This window comes from Panulirus ornatus, chromosome 59 (genome assembly GCF_036320965.1).
Source record: "Panulirus ornatus isolate Po-2019 chromosome 59, ASM3632096v1, whole genome shotgun sequence".
Taxonomy (NCBI): Eukaryota; Metazoa; Arthropoda; class Malacostraca; order Decapoda; family Palinuridae; genus Panulirus; species Panulirus ornatus.
In genome coordinates, this window is record NC_092282.1 from 18461362 (window position 1) to 18478089 (window position 16728).

At 41.5% G+C, this 16728-nt stretch overlaps 1 protein-coding gene across 1 annotated transcript in view; it reads left to right on the forward strand.

The window, feature by feature from the left end:
- Positions 1–16728, forward strand: part of LOC139767160 (uncharacterized) — a 1522454-nt gene that overhangs the window by 974643 nt on the left and 531083 nt on the right. The window contains 1 exon segment of the mRNA XM_071696189.1: positions 2453–2647. Coding sequence (XP_071552290.1) covers positions 2453–2647 — 195 coding nt within the window.

The following is a 16728-nucleotide window of genomic DNA, read 5'->3' on the forward strand; positions in this document are numbered from 1 at the left end:
CTTATGCCTCTGTAGTTTGAACCCTCACCTTTATCCTCTTTGCCTTTGTCCAAAGGCATATTTCCTCTCAACTTTCTCTTTTCACACACTTTTTCAAACTCAGATAGCAACTTCTGCATTTTTTCACCCAAATCAGCCACTAGAGCTGTATCATCGGCGAACAACAACTGACTCACTTCCCAGGCCGTCTCGTCCACAACAGACTGTATACACGCCCCCCTCTCCTAGACTCTCGCATTTACCTCCCTAACCACTCTATCCATAAACAAATTAAAGAAACATGGGGACATCACACACCCCTGCCACAAACTGACATTCACTGGGAACCAATCACTCTCCTTTCCTCCAACTTGAACACATGCATTACATCCATATACTCTTAAAACCTTCCGCAAAACATCTCTATCAACCCTATCATATGCCTCCTCCAGATCCATAAATGCTACATACAAATTCATTTGTTTTTCTAAGTATTTTTCACATGCATTCTTCAAAGCAAATACCTGATCCACACATCCTCTACCACTTCTAAAACCACACTGCTCTTCCCCAGTCTGATGCACTGTACATACCTTCGCCCTCTCAGTTGGTAACCTCCCTTATAATTTCTCAGGAATACTCAACAAACTTATGCCTCTGTAGTTTGAACCCTCACCCTTATCCCCTTTGCCTTTGTACAAAGGCACTATACATGCATTCTGCCAATCCACAGGCACTTCACCATAATCCATACCTACATTGAATATCATTACCAGCCAATCAACCACACAGTCACTCCCTTTTTAAATAAATTACTCTGCAAAACCATCCAAACCCATTGCCTTACCTGATTTCATCTCCTGCAAAGCTTTCACTACCTCTTCTCTTTACCATATCATTCTCCCTGACCTCACTTCGCACACCACCCTGACCAAAGCACCCTATATCTGCCACTCTATCATCAAACACATTCAGCAAACCTTCATAATACTCATTCCATCTCCTCTTTACTTCATCACTACTTATTACCTCCCCAGTTTTCCCCTTCACCGATGTTCCCATTTGTTTTCTTGTCTTATGCACATTATTTACCTCCTTCCAAAACATGTTTATTCCCCGTAAGATATAATGAATTCTCTCACCTCAACTCTCATTTGCCTTCTTTTTCACCTCTTGCACGTTTCTCTAGACCTTCAGCCATTTTATTTTTTACATCTCCCAGTCATTTGCACTACTTCCCTGCAGGTACCATCGAAATGCCTTTCTTTTCTCTTTCACTAACAATCTTACTTCCTTGTCCCACCAATCACTACCCTTTCTAATCTGCCCACCTCCTACCCTTCTCATGCCACATGCATCTTTTCCACAGGCCATCACTGCTTCCCTAAATACATCCCATTCCTAACCCACTCCCCTCACCTCATTTGCTTTCTCCTCTTGCCATTCTATAGTAAATCTCTCCTGGTACTTCCTCACACAAGTCTCCTTTCCATGGTCACATACTCTTACCACTCTCTTCACTCCACCATTTTCTCTTCTTTTCTGGAAACCTCTACAAATTTTCACCTTTGCCCCCACAAGTTAGCGATCAGACATAGGACTGAGCCTTTGAGGGAATATCCTCACTTGGCCTCCTTCTCTGTTTCTTTTTTTTGGAAAAGTAAAATACAGGAGGGGAGAATTTCCAGTCCCCCACTTTCTCCCCTTTTAGTTGCATTCTACGACAATAGGAATACATAGGAATATTGTAAGAATTTTTGAGTAAATTTATTGTATTGTGTATTGCTCAAGGGAGGCGACTTACACCGTCGTTCCCTCACCCTTTAGTTATGCCCTTGGGCCAAGAGTGAGCTGCATGGTGTGACAGGTTGGCTTGGCAGTTGGGCTAATGAGCTTTTGTGTTGGGGAATAGTTTTACTATTTATATGTCTATTTCTCGGTTCTTGTCAAGTTCTGTCATTATTTTTGTACTTTGAGATATACAGAATAATGTATTTTTCAGTATTTCTACAAGAGTTAAGTTGAATGAGGATCTTATTGTGGTAATTCTTGATCACATTTTCATTATGTAACACGCATCTATTATACCTGGTAGCTAGATCTTAACCCCGTAAAGATATTTAGGGTGACCCCTCTAACTTTTTTGCATAATTTCTATAACATAAAAACTTGACTTGTGCACTAGTGTATATGATAACTGCCCAGGGAAAGGGTTAACTAATTTTCCTTTCCAGTCCTCAGTGTTAATGACCCTAAGTTGTAGGTGGAATCAGATCAGATAAACAGTAATAGGCATGGATGCAATTTTTTAAATCTCCTGCAATATGCTCATAGTTGACACTGAAATATGTTTGTACTTTAGGCTGGATTCAGATTAATAACAGTATGATTGTGATGCACAACTATGATTTTATTAAAGCTATTGTTTTCCTTTTTTAAACATCTTAGTAAAGATTGGATTACTATTCTGCAGGTGCGTTTAACTGGAGCAGACAAAGAGGTGAGTGCTCTTCGTGAATCACTATCAACAATGAAAATGGAGAAACAGAGCATTGAGAGCTTTGCCACATCCTTAGAGAAGAAGTGGTCAAATAATGAAGCTCGACGCACTCAGCTAGAGAAAGATAACCACCAGTTAACGGCTGACAAAGAGCGACTTCACACACAGGTAAGAATTGCTTGCCAGTTTCATGATTATATATCTGTAGTATTCTTTCATAGGCTTCTTGCAAGGTCATTGATAGAAGTTAATACATCATTATTTTAAGTCAAGCTGTGTGTTGCTTTAAGAATTTCATTTTTATTTTTTGCTGTATACACACTTACTTATCCCACATTAGGACCCTCTTTTATGGGACTCCTGCTGCACTCAAGAAGTCATCTTTATCCACTGGAAAGGACTTTAGATCTAGATATGTGTCTTGGTAGGATGAAAGGTGGGTAATTGACAAGCAGGTCTTTTGTGTCATATTGTGGAAGTTGTATCAGGGGCATGAGGGATCCTGTAACGTGTTTCATCATTGATTGTAATGTTAAAGAAATGGCTGTGTCCAGAGTGTAGATTGGAAAGTGTGGCTTGTATTTGTTTAGGGAGGGTAGTTCAGATGGATGTATGTTTGCTTTAATGCAATTCATGATTGGTTTGGGGGATGGGGATAGTATTGGTATCTTTTGTCATTGTGGCAAATGCTGCTGATGAATGATCTGTTTGTGTAAGTGATTGAAGTATGAGACTAGTAAGAATTTTTCTTTCTTCCTTAATCTTGACAATTGATGAGCATCTTGAAGTGTGATTTTATTGCAAGTATTTTTGTTTCTTTGCATGGGTGTTAAATGTTTGTGGTTACTAAGCAGCTGATGATTGATCTGAATACTGTTTGGTATGGTTTGTAATTTTGTTAAGATTACCATTGAAAGGATGGGTGACCAGTCAGGTTAAGCGTAGTTTAAAGAGGGATTGAAGAACTGTCTGTAGCAAATACTATGGGATTCTTTTTCTTGCCTGAAACTGAGTTTGATTATGGACTTTTTGTAATTGATTATGGTGACGGAAGTCAGTGTCTTGTGTGTATCATATGGTGTTATGTTGAGCGAGATTGGTTGATGATTTAGGGGAATGTGGGAATGCAGGTTGGACTTAAGTCTGTGAGGCATTAAGAGGATTTTTGGTGGATGTCTGTAGAGATGTAGACTTTCTGTTTAAGCAACTAATGTCCTAATTATGTGATGTAGTTATAATAGGTTTCCACCGTGTGTATTTTTGCACTTGTTGCCATGTCCCATGTTAGCAAAGTAGCATAAGAAACAGACACACAAATGATCGCATTTGCTCACATCCATTCTCTAGCTATTATGTGCAGTGCACCAGAACCACTGCCTCCCAATCCAAAACCAGGCCCACGGACCTTTCCATTCTTTCCCCCAGCTGCTTCACGTCCCCTTGTCCAGTTCACTCACATCATGTCGCCTGCTGTAAACCACATTATTCCAGTTTCCTCAATCTCATACATGCTTTTCACCCTTCTGCATGGTCATGCCCCTGTTACTCACTTGTTCCAGTCTTCCATCTTCATTGTGATCTCCCCCTTCTCGTTTCCTCCTTTTTAGACAGATATACCTTATTTGTCAGCCTTCCCTCACTCATTCTCTCCATATGTTCAAAGCACTTCAGCACATCATTTTTGGCTCTCATAACCTCACTCTTTTTATTACCATACCCCTCTCTTAACCCTGTATTACTAACTCAATCAAAACACTTCATGTCACATATTGTCTTTAAACATTTCATTTCCAACTCATCCACCCTCCTCTGCACATCCTCATCCTTACCCCATGCTGAGCATTCATACAACATTTTGTGCAAAAGAGAGACTTAAATGTGAATGTGTTGAGATGGGCAGTTGGTGTGTGTCTCATCATCACCTGGTGGAGACAAGGGTGGAAATTTGTAAGGGTTTTTGGGAAAGAGGAAGTGATATGAGTGAGGAGAGGGTGATAAAAGTAAGTGAGCTTGGAAAAGAGATGTATGTAACAAAATGCTGGAAGTGATTGGGTGTAGAATGGCAGAAGGTGAGAGTAAGTAAAGCAAAGGGAGTGGGTGAAGGCTGGGAGATATTTAAGGAAGCAGTGTAGGATTTGTGAGAGAAGTGTGTAGCATGCAGAAGGTGGGAAATGGGCAGGTGAGAAAGGGTAGTGAATGGTAGGATGGTGAAGTAAAGTTGCCAGTGAAAGAGCAAATAAAGGCCTATGGATGGTGATTAGGATAAGTACAAGACATAGCTGCAGGAGGTCAAGGGGAAGGTGCAGGGGTTCAAAAAGAGGACAAGTAAGAGTGGGTGTTTATTTGTAACCTTCAGGGAGAATAGATAAAGATGTTTTGGAAGATTAAAAGCATGAGTAAACAAGGAAACAAATGTTAACATTGGTGAAGGGGACAAATAGGGAAGTGGTAACATATAGTGATAAAGTAAGGTGGTGGAGTAAATATTTTGAATTACTTTGCATATGTTTGATGATAAGTTTGCAAATGTAGGGTGTATGTTTCAGGCTGGCATGCAAACAGAGAGTCATGGAGATTGATTTGATGGAGAGGAGGTAGTGAAAATCATGGGTAAGATGAAATTTGGCATCTGGAGTGAATGGGATTTCAGTTGAATTTCTTAAGAAAGGGATGACTGTGTTGTTGATAGGTTAGTTAAGATTTTCAATGTATGTATGTATCATTGTGAATTGTCTGAGGATTTGCAGAATGCATGTTCAGTGTTCATAAAAAGCCTTGTCTGCCCCCAATATATTTCCGAAATTGATACTTAGCTCAGGTGTATTGTGGTTACAAGCATATGATGCTCTCAGTGAAATCATCATACATCTGGTTACTGTTTCTAACAGTGTGAGCACCAGCAAACTGCATCAGTGTGCCTCAGGCTATCATGAGGAAACGATTTTTTTTTTTTTTTTTTCCTAGGCTGACACTTGATTAAGGGAATTTTGTGTCTGGGCACTGTATTTCTTCAACCTGTGCATCAAGATGATTTGCTTATCTTTCTATGGAGCAGAAAGCCCAAGTTTTGGCTTGGAACCAAGAAAATGTAGGTACATTTGAGATTTCTAGGTACAGTAGGAATTCACTGTGCATGATCAGGTGACTGCTTCCTGCAACACCTCATCAGATCAGGACCATATGGAACCAAAACATGAACCTAGAATACTTCAGGAACCTTTTAATTCCCATGCCCAGACATCTGAAGATGATAATCAAGACCAGAGGAGACATGGCAAAGTAATGACATATAAGTGTGACATCACCTTTGAAAATGGATAGGGAGGTGGACAAGGACTTTTGTAGACACTGCATACTGCCATTATATACAGCAAAGGGGTCATAGGTGAATGTTGAGACTACACTGGTATAAGTTAATTAAGTGTACCTGGTAAGTTGGATGGGAGAATAGTGATTGAAGAGGGCATGTACAGAGCATCAGACTGGAGAAGAAGATTGTGGTTTCAGGAATTATAGAGAATGTATGGATCAGTTGATTGCTTTAAAGAATGTGTGTAAGAATTACTTTGAGAAACAGGAATATTTGTATGTGGCATTTTTGGATCTGGAAAAAGCATATGATAGAGTAGATATAGATACATTTTGGAAGGTTTTAAGAATATTTGGTGTGAATGTTTTTATCAAGGGTTTACTGCATGCGCATGAGTAGGAAGAGAGGGGAGTGAGTGGTTCCTAGTAAAGGATAGTCTGCAGCAGGGGTGTTTAATGTCACCATGGCTGTTTAATTTGCTTTTGGATGTGTTGGTTGGGTAGGTAAATGCAAAAGTCTTAGAGAGAGAGGATAAAGTATGCATAGTGTAAGTGGTAAATGAGTCAGTTGTTGTTTGCTGATGACAATGCACTGGTGGTAGATTCAAGTGAGACACTGCAGATTTTGGTGACAGTTCTGGAGAATGTGTGAAAAGAGGAAGTTTAGAGTAAGTAAATAAAATCCAGGTTATGGGTCTAATGTGGCAAAAGGGTGGATTAGTTGTGTTTGAACTGAGAAAATTTGAAGGAAGTGAAGTGTTTTAGATAGCTGGGAATAGACATGACATTTGTGTTTGAGTCTGAATTGAGAATATTTGAAGGAAGTGAAGTGTTTTAGATTGCTGGGAATAGACATGGCAGTAAATAGAGAGTCCTAGAATGGGTGAGGGGGAAAAGGTTCTGGGAGTATTGAAGAATGTGTTGAAAGAGTCATTTTCTGGGAGGGCAAAAATGGGTGTTTCAGTTTATAGTAATCCCACCAGTCTTGTGTGGATGTGAGGCATGTGTTATAGATGAGTATGTGCAGAGGATGGTGGAAGTGTTGGAAATGAAATATTGGAGACAATGCTCAGGCCCCAATCACTCAAAATCTTTTTCACTCCATTCTTCCACCTCCAATTTGGTCTCCCTCTTCTCAATGTTCCTCTACTTCTGACACATATATTCTCTTTGTCAACCTTTCCTCACTCATTCTTTCCATTTGTCTAAACCATTTCAACACGCCATCTTCTGCTTTCTCAACCACTCTTTTTATTACCTCACATCTGTCTTACCTTTTTATTACTTGCTCAATCAAACCATATCACACTACAGATTGTCCTCAAACATTTAATTTCCGACACATCCACCATCCTTTGCACATCCCTATCTATAGTCCACTCCTCGCAACCATATAATATTGTTGGAACTACTGTTTCTTCAAACTTACCTTTTTTTTTTTTGCTCTGAGATAACATTCTCTCCACACATCTTCATGGTTCCACATGCTACTAAGTCCACTCATAGATATGTAAAGCACTTCACTTACTTCAATTCTTCTCCATTCAAACTTACATCCCAACTAAATTGTCCCTAAACCCTTGCTTTTATTCACATTTATTGTCAACTTTCTCTTTTCACACACACTTCCGAATTCACTCACCCACTTCTATAGTTTCTCACTCAAATCAGCCACCAGTGCTGTATCAGTGGTAAACAACTACTGACTCACTTCTCAGGCCCTGCGATACCAAACAGACTGCGTGCTTGCCCCTTTCTCTAAAACTTTTGCATTTACTTCCCTCACCACCCCATTCATACTCAAATTAAACAGCCATGGTGACATCATAGACCCCCTGCCACAGACAGACCTTCACTGTGAACACATCGCTCTAATCTCTTCCTACTCCTACACATGCATTACACCCTTGATAAAAACTTCTCACTTCTTCTACCAGCTTACCTCTCACACCATATATTCTTAAGATTTCCCACAAAGCATCTTTATCAACCCATCATATTCCCTCTCCAGGTCCATGAATGCCACATACAGATCCATCTGTTGTTTAGAGTAATTCTAACATGCATTCTTCAAAGCGAGCACTGATCCACACATCCTCTACCACTAATGCTCCTTCCCAATCTGATGGTCTGTACATGCCTTCTCCTTTTCAGTCTTTACCCTCCCATATAATTTCCCAGGTATACTCAACAAATTTATGCCTCTGTAGTTTAAACATTCACCTTTATCCATTTTGCCTTTGCACAGTAGCACTATTCATGCATTCCTCCAATCCTTAGGCACTTCAGCATGATTCATACATACACTGAATATCCTTACCAACCAGTCAACAACACAGCCATCACCTTTTTTGGTAAATTCTACTGCTATACCATCCAATCCAGCAGCCTTGCTGGCTTTCATCTTCTGGAAGGCTTTCACACCTCTTTTTTATTCACCAAACCACTCTCCATGACCATCTTACTTTGCATACCACCCCAATCCAAACATCCTTCATCTGCCACACTATCATCAAAAACATTTAACATTCCTTACAAATTCTCACCCATCACTACCTGTTATCACTTCCACTTTTGCTTCCTTCACTGCTGTCCTCATTAGTTCTCTTGTCTTTCACATATTATTTACCTCTTTCCAAAATATCTTTTTTATTCATTTATATTTATTATACTTTGTCGCTGTCTCCCGCATTAACGAGGTAGCGCAAAACAGACAAACGAATGGTCCAACCCACCCACATACACATGTATATGCATACACGTCCACACATGCACATATACATACCTGAACATTTCAATGCATATGTATATATACCTACACAGATATATACATATATACACATGTACATAATTCATACTTGCTGCCTTTATTCATTCTCGTCACCACCCCACCACACATGAAATGACAACCCCCTCCCCCCACACGCATGTGAGGTAGTGCTATGAAAAGACAACAAAGACCACATTTGTTCACACTCAATCTCTAGCTGTCATGTATAATTCACCAAAACCACAGCTCCCTTTCCACATCCAGGCCCCACAAAACTTTCCATGGTTTACTCCAGACGCTTCACACGTCCTGGTTCAATCCATTAACAGCACATCGACCCCGGTATACCTTATCGTTCTAATTCACTCTATTCCTTGCACGCCTTTCACCCTCCTGCATGTTCAAGCCCAGATCGTTTAAAATCTTTTTCACTCCATCCTTCCACCTCCAATTTGGTCTCCCACTTCTCCTCGTTCCCTCCACCTCTGACACATATATCCTCTTTGTCAATCTTTCCTCACTCATTCTTTCTATGTGACCAAACCATTTCAATACACCCTCTTCTGCTCTTTCAACTACACTCTTTTTATTATCACGCATCTCTCTTACCCTTTCATTACTCACTCGATCAAACCACCTCACACCACGTATTGTCCTCAGACATCTTATTTCCAACACATCCACCCCCTCTGTACAACTCTATCTATAGCTCATGCCTCGCAACCATATAACATTGTTGGAACCACTATTCCCTCAAACATACCCATTTTTGCTTTCCGAGATAATGTTATCGACTTCCACACATTCTTCAATGCTCCCAGAACTTTCGCTCCCTCCCCCGCCCTGTGACTTACTTCTGCTTCCATGGTTCCATCCGCTGCCAAATCCACTCCCAGATATCTAAAACACTTCACTTCCTTCAGTTTTTCTCCATTCAAACTTACCTTCCAGTTGACTTGTCCCACAACCCTACTGTACCTAATAACCTTGCTCTTATTCATATTTACTCTCAGTTTTCTTCTTTCACACACTTTACCAAACTCAGTCACCAACTTCTGCAGTTTCTCACCCGAATCAGCCACCAGCGCTGTATCATCAGCGAACAACTACTGACTCAAATCCCAAGCCCTCTCATCCACAACAGACTGCATACTTGCTCCTCTCTCCAAAACTCTTGCATTCACCTCCCTAGCAACCCCATTCATAAAAAAATGAAACAACCATGGAGCCATCACGCACCCCTGCCACAAACCGACATCCACTGAGAACCAGTCACTATCCTCTCTTCCTACTCATACACATACCTTACATCCTTGACAAGAACTTTTCACTGCCTCCAGCAACTTGCCTCCCACCCCATATATTCTTAATATCTTCCACAGAGCATCTCTGTCAACTCAATCATATGCCTTCTCCAGATCCATGAATGCTACATACAAAATCCATTTGTTTTCTGAGTATTTCTCACATACATTCTTCAAAGCAAACACCTGATCCTCACATCCTCTACCTCTTTTTATTCTTCATAAAGTTTAATGATGCTCTCTCACCTCAACTCTCATTTACCCTGTACCTTTTTCTTGACCTGCTGCCACTTTTTTCATGTTAAAGGTTCCAGTCCCAGACAGAAGTCTATATGAAGGCCAGGCCTTGATTGAAACATTTCATATAGAGAATAATGAAAAGGAAAAAAAAGATGGGAAAGTATTTATGAATTTTGGAGAAAGTGAAAGCCCTGTCTTTTGAAATGTGTCAGGTCATAGTTATTGGGAAAAACAGTAGAAGGTAGGGAGTTCCAAAGCTTCAACATGTAGGGAAAGAAGCAGGTATCAAAACAGCCCACCCTTGAGTTGATGATGGCCACACAATAATTATGTGATGCAGCGGCTTTCCGAGTATTGCATAGTCTAGTTAGTGGTGGGGGCACAGAAGCAGCCAGCTCATAGGAGAAAAACTAAAGTAATACATACAGAAGAGGGAAAGTGAACCAACATTGTGGCATAGGGCAAGGGGGTCAAGTTTGGAAGTTATCCTAGGGCAGTTTATAAGTCGGATTGCTTTCCACTCAACTTTGTCAAGCAAGCATACAGAGCTAGAACCATCCCAAATGTGAGAGCAGTACTCCATACATAGAGCAACCGTTCAGAAGAGAGGAAGTTTCGATATCTAAACAGGACACCCAGTTTTTTTTTTTATCTATTCCTGTAATGTAGGGTTTCCAAGAAAGAGTGAATGTTACAGTAATACCAAGTATGTTCATCGAATCAAGAGGTGGAATGACAGAAGTGTCAAAGGAGAGACAATAGTTGTGAGGAGTTTTGGATAGAGCAATGGGTAGAAATTGGGTCTTGGAGTCATTAAACTTAACAAGGTTGTGTGTACCCCAATGAGATATCCTGTCCAAGTCTGATTATATTGAGGAAGCTCCGTCAAGTTGAGATGCAGATCAAGTGAGAGAAGAGGGAGCAGGATTAAAGGATGTGGGTGAATGAAGTGTTGAGTCATCAGCATATGAGTGGATTGGATTATTTGTGAAGGAGAGGAAATCATTGAAAAAGAGGAAAAAAGTGTAGGGGACAGGACAGAACCTTGAGGGACACTGCTATTGATGAGAAAAGGGGGAGGCTGATCCACCAACAACTACAGAGGTTTATTGGCCAGAGAGGAAGCTGAATATGAAGGAGCAAAGTGAGGGAGGGAAGCCAAAAGAGGGGAGCTTAGAGATGAAACCCCAGTGCCACACCCTATAAAAGCCTTAGATATGTCAGGGGCAACAACACATGACTTTCCCAAATCTTTCTGGGATGATGACCAGACATTAGTAAGATAGAAGAGAATATCAACAGTGGGAGTTGAGAAGGGATTCAAAGACCCTGGAAAAGGTAGATTTCAAAGTAATAGGGTGATAGTTAGAGGGGTCAGAATGGTCATCCTCCTTTGGGGTGGGATGTATCAATGCATGTTTCTAAGGAGAATGAAAATTTTAGATTTTTAAGCAGAAATGGAACAGACAAGCGAGCACAGGTATGAGTTCAGAGGCACACTCTTTCAGCACATGGGGATGAATGTCATCAGGAACATAAGCCTTGCTTGTGTTCAGAGAAAGAAGCACTTTTTGAGCAGTCAGAAGAGATTATGGGAAGAGGCACAGGATTAGTAAGAGGAGCATCCGGGGTGAAGGAGTGTTAGAGCCATCCAAGGTGGAGCTAGAGGAGAAATGGAAGTAAAGAGTTGCTATGTCTAGTGAAGGAAGGGTTGAGCAACACTTGTTGGAGATGCCCTTAGCTAAAGACCAGAAAGACCTCAGTGGATGATGAGGAGAGGTTATCACATTTCCTTTGAATAAAGGAATGCTTCAACTCACAGATTATGTGCTTTCTCTGATTACGGGCAGTGATAAAAGCTGAATGGGGGCCAGAGGAAGGAGAGTTATTCCTAGGCTGACATGCCTGGATTGGTTGAAGAGGTAGTCTTGGAGGAACAGGGGAAATTGGTCCCATTCCACAAGAATAACCTCTGCCATGCATTTTTCGGAGACAGAAGTATCACCACATTAGAGACAGTAATTTATCTAAGGAAAGTTAGAAAGGAAATTACATAAGTTATTCCAGTCAGCTTTGTTGAGGTGCCAGTGTTTATGCTTAGAAGGGGTTGCTAGAGGGGGAAGTGCCATTAAAGTAGATACATTTATAAGACTGTGATCAGATGAACCACCTGGGGGTGATAATGTGAATTTACAAGGGGATGGACGAGAGGTGAAAAACAGATCCAGAATATTAGGAGAGTGGTCACAACAGTCAGAAATACACCTTTCAATTGTTTGTACTCTTTTCATGTAAGTACTACCCAAAGGCCTCTCTTTCCTCTTTCACTAGCAACTTTACATCTTCATCCCACCACTCACTACCCTTTCTAATCTGCACACCTTCCAGTTTTTGCGTGCCACATGCATCTCTTGCACATGCCATCACTGCTTCCCTAAATACCTCCCATTCCTTACCCACTCCCTTCACTTCATCTGCTCTCACCTTTTGCCATTCTACGCTCAATCTTTCCTGGTAGTTCTTCACACAAGGCTCCTTTCCAAGCTCACTTACTCTCACCGCTCTCTTCTTTGCGACGTTGTCACCTCATTTTCAAAAACCTCTACAAATCTTCACCCTCGCCTCCACAAGGTAGTGACCAGACATCCCACCAGCTGCCCCTCTCAGCACATTAACATCCAAAAGTCTCTTTTGCATGCTTATGAATTGATACAAAATCTAATAATGCCCATTGACTATCTCCCACTCACATATATATATCTTTCTTTTTTTTTCTTTTAAACTATTCGCCATTTCCCGCGTCAGCGAGGTAGCGTTAAGAACAGAGGACTGGGCCTTTTTTGGAATATCCTCACCTGGCCCGCTCTGTTCCTTCTTTTGGAAAATTTAAAAAAAAAACGAGAGGGGAGGATTTCAAGCCCCCTGCTCCCTCCCCTTTTAGTCGCCTTTTATGACATGCAGGGAATACGTGGGAAGTATTCTTAATCCCCTATCCCCAGGGATACATATATATAAAAAGATGTTCTGGAAGGAGGTAAATAAAGTGCGTAAGACAAGGGAGCAAGTGGGAACTTCAGTGAAGGGCACAAATGGGGAGGTGATAACAAGTAGTGGTGATGTGAGAAGGAGATGGAGTGAGTATTTTGAAGGTTTGTTGAATGTGTTTGATGATAGAGTGGCAGATATAGGGTGTTTTGGTCGAGGTGGTGTGCAAAGTGAGAGGGGTAGGGAAAATGATTTGGTAAACAGAGAAGAGGTAGTAAAAGCTTTGCGGAAGATGAAAGCCGGCAAGGCAGCAGGTTTGGATGGTATTGCAGTGGAATTTATTAAAAAATGGGGGGGGCTGTATTATTGACTGGTTGGTAAGGTTATTTAATGTATGTATGACTCATGGTGAGGTGCCTGAGGATTGGTGGAATGCGTGCATAGTGCCATTGTACAAAGGCAAAGGGGATAAGAGTGAGTGCTCAGATTACAGAGGTATAAGTTTGTTTGCAGGGAAAAAATGCAATTGAGTGGGAGATGTATAAAAGAAAGAGACAGGAGGTCAAGTGAAAGGTGCAAGAGGTGAAAAAAAGGGCAAATGAGAGTTGGGGTGAGAGAGTATCATTAAATTTTAGGGAGAATAAAAAGATTTTCTGGAAGGAGGTAAATAAAGTGCGTAAGACAAGGGAGCAAATGGGAACTTCAGTGAAGGGCGCAAATGGGGAGGTGATAACAAGTAGTGGTGATGTGAGAAGGAGATGGAGTGAGTATTTTGAAGGTTTGTTGAATGTGTTTGATGATAGAGTGGCAGATATAGGGTGTTTTGGTCGAGGTGGTGTGCAAAGTGAGAGGGTTAGGGAAGATTATTTGGTAAACAGAGAAGAGGTAGTAAAAGCTTTGCGGAAGATGAAAGCCGGCAAGGCAGCAGGTTTGGATGGTATTGCAGTGGAATTTATTAAAAAAGGGGGTGACTGTATTGTTGACTGGTTGGTAAGGTTATTTAATGTATGTATGACTCATGGTGAGGTGCCTGAGGATTGGCGGAATGCGTGCATAGTGCCATTGTACAAAGGCAAAGGGGATAAGAGTGAGTGCTCAAATTACAGAGGTATAAGTTTGTTGAGTATTCCTGGTAAATTATATGGGAGGGTATTGATTGAGAGGGTGAAGGCATGTACAGAGCATCAGATTGGGGAAGAGCAGTGTGGTTTCAGAAATGGTAGAGGATGTGTGGATCAGGTGTTTGCTTTAAAGAATGTATGTGAGAAATACTTAGAAAAGCAAATGGATTTGTATGTAGCATTTATGGATCTGGAGAAGGCATATGATAGAGTTGATAGAGATGCTCTGTGGAAGGTATTAAGAATATATGGTGTGGGAGGAAAGTTGTTAGAAGCAGTGAAAAGTTTTTATCGAGGATGTAAGGCATGTGTACGTGTAGCAAGAGAGGAAAGTGATTGGTTCTCAGTGAATGTAGGTTTGCGGCAGGGGTGTGTGATGTCTCCATGGTTGTTTAATTTGTTTATGGATGGGGTTGTTAGGGAGGTAAATGCAAGAGTTTTGGAAAGAGGGGCAAGTATGAAGTCTGTTGGGGATGAGAGAGCTTGGGAAGTGAGTCAGTTGTTGTTCGCTGATGATACAGCGCTGGTGGCTGATTCATGTGAGAAACTGCAGAAGCTGGTGACTGAGTTTGGTAAAGTGTGTGGAAGAAGAAAGTTAAGAGTAAATGTGAATAAGAGCAAGGTTATTAGGTACAGTAGGGTTGAGGGTCAAGTAAATTGGGAGGTGAGTTTGAATGGAGAAAAACTGGAGGAAGTGAAGTGTTTTAGATATCTGGGAGTGGATCTGGCAGCAGATGGAACCATGGAAGCGGAAGTGGATCATAGGGTGGGGGAGGGGGCGAAAATTCTGGGGGCCTTGAAGAATGTGTGGAAGTCGAGAACATTATCTCGGAAAGCAAGAATGGGTATGTTTGAAGGAATAGTGGTTCCAACAATGTTGTATGGTTGCGAGGCGTGGGCTATGGATAGAGTTGTGCGCAGGAGGATAGATGTGCTGGAAATGAGATGTTTGAGGACAATGTGTGGTGTGAGATGGTTTGATCGAGTGAGTAACGTAAGGGTAAGAGAGATGTGTGGAAATAAAAAGAGCGTGGTTGAGAGAGCAGAAGAGGGTGTTTTGAAGTGGTTTGGGCACATGGAGAGAATGAGTGAGGAAAGATTGACCAAGAGGATATATGTGTCGAAGGTGGAGGGAACGAGGAGAAGAGGGAGACCAAATTGGAGGTGGAAAGATGGAGTGAAAAAGATATTGTGTGATCGGGGCCTGAACATGCAGGAGGGTGAAAGGAGGGCAAGGAATAGAGTGAATTGGAGCGATGTGGTATACCGGGGTTGACGTGCTGTCAGTGGATTGAATCAAGGCATGTGAAGCGTCTGGGGTAAACCATGGAAAGCTGTGTAGGTATGTATATTTGCGTGTGTGGACGTATGTATATACATGTGTATGGGGGTGGGTTGGGCCATTTCTTTCGTCTGTTTCCTTGCGCTACCTCGCAAACGCGGGAGACAGCGACAAAGTATAATAAAAAAAAAAAAGTTTGTTGAGTATTCCTGGTTAATTATATGGGAGGGTATTGATTGAGAGGGTGAAGGCATGTACAGAGCATCAGATTGGGGAAGAGCAGTGTGGTTTCAGAAGTGGTAGAGGATGTGTGGATCAGGTTGTTTGCTTTGAAGAATGTATGTGAGAAATACTTAGAAAAGCAAATGGATTTGTATGTAGCATTTATGGATCTGGAGAAGGCATATGATAGAGTTGATAGAGATGCTCTGTGGAAGGTAGTAAGAATATATGGTGTGGGAGGCAAGTTGTTAGAAGCAGTGAAAAGTTTTTATCGAGGATGTAAGGCATGTGTATGTGTAGGAAGAGAGGAAAGTGATTGGTTCTCAGTGAATGTAGGTTTGTGGCTGGGGTGTGTGATGTCTCCATGTTTGTTTAATTTGTTTATGGATGGGGTTGTTAGGGAGGTGAATGCAAGAGTTTTGGAAAGAGGGGCAAGTATGAAGTCTGTTGTGGATGAGAGAGCTTGGGAAGTGAGTCAGTTGTTGTTCGCTGATGATACAGTGCTGGTGGCTGATTCATGTGAGAAACTGCAGAAGCTGGTGACTGAGTTTGGTAAAGTGTGTGAAAGAAGAAAGTTAAGAGTAAATGTGAATAAGAGCAAGGTTATTAGGTACAGTAGGGTTGAGGGTCAAGTCAATTGGGAGGTAAGTTTGAATGGAGAAAAACTGGAGGAAGTAAAGTGTTTTAGATATCTGGGAGTGGATCTGGCAGCGGATGGAACCATGGAAGCGGAAGTGGATCATAGGGTGGGGGAGGGGGCGAAAATCCTGGGAGCCTTGAAGAATGTGTGGAAGTCGAGAACATTATCTCGGAAAGCAGAAATGGGTATGTTTGAAGGAATAGTGGTTCCAACAATGTTGTATGGTTGCGAGGCGTGGGCTATGGATAGAGTTGTGCGCAGGAGGATGGATGTGCTGGAAATGAGATGTTTGAGGACAATGTGTGGCGTGAGGTGGTTTGATCGAGTAAGTAATGTAAGGGTAAGAGAGATGTGTGGAAATAAAAAGAGCGTGGTT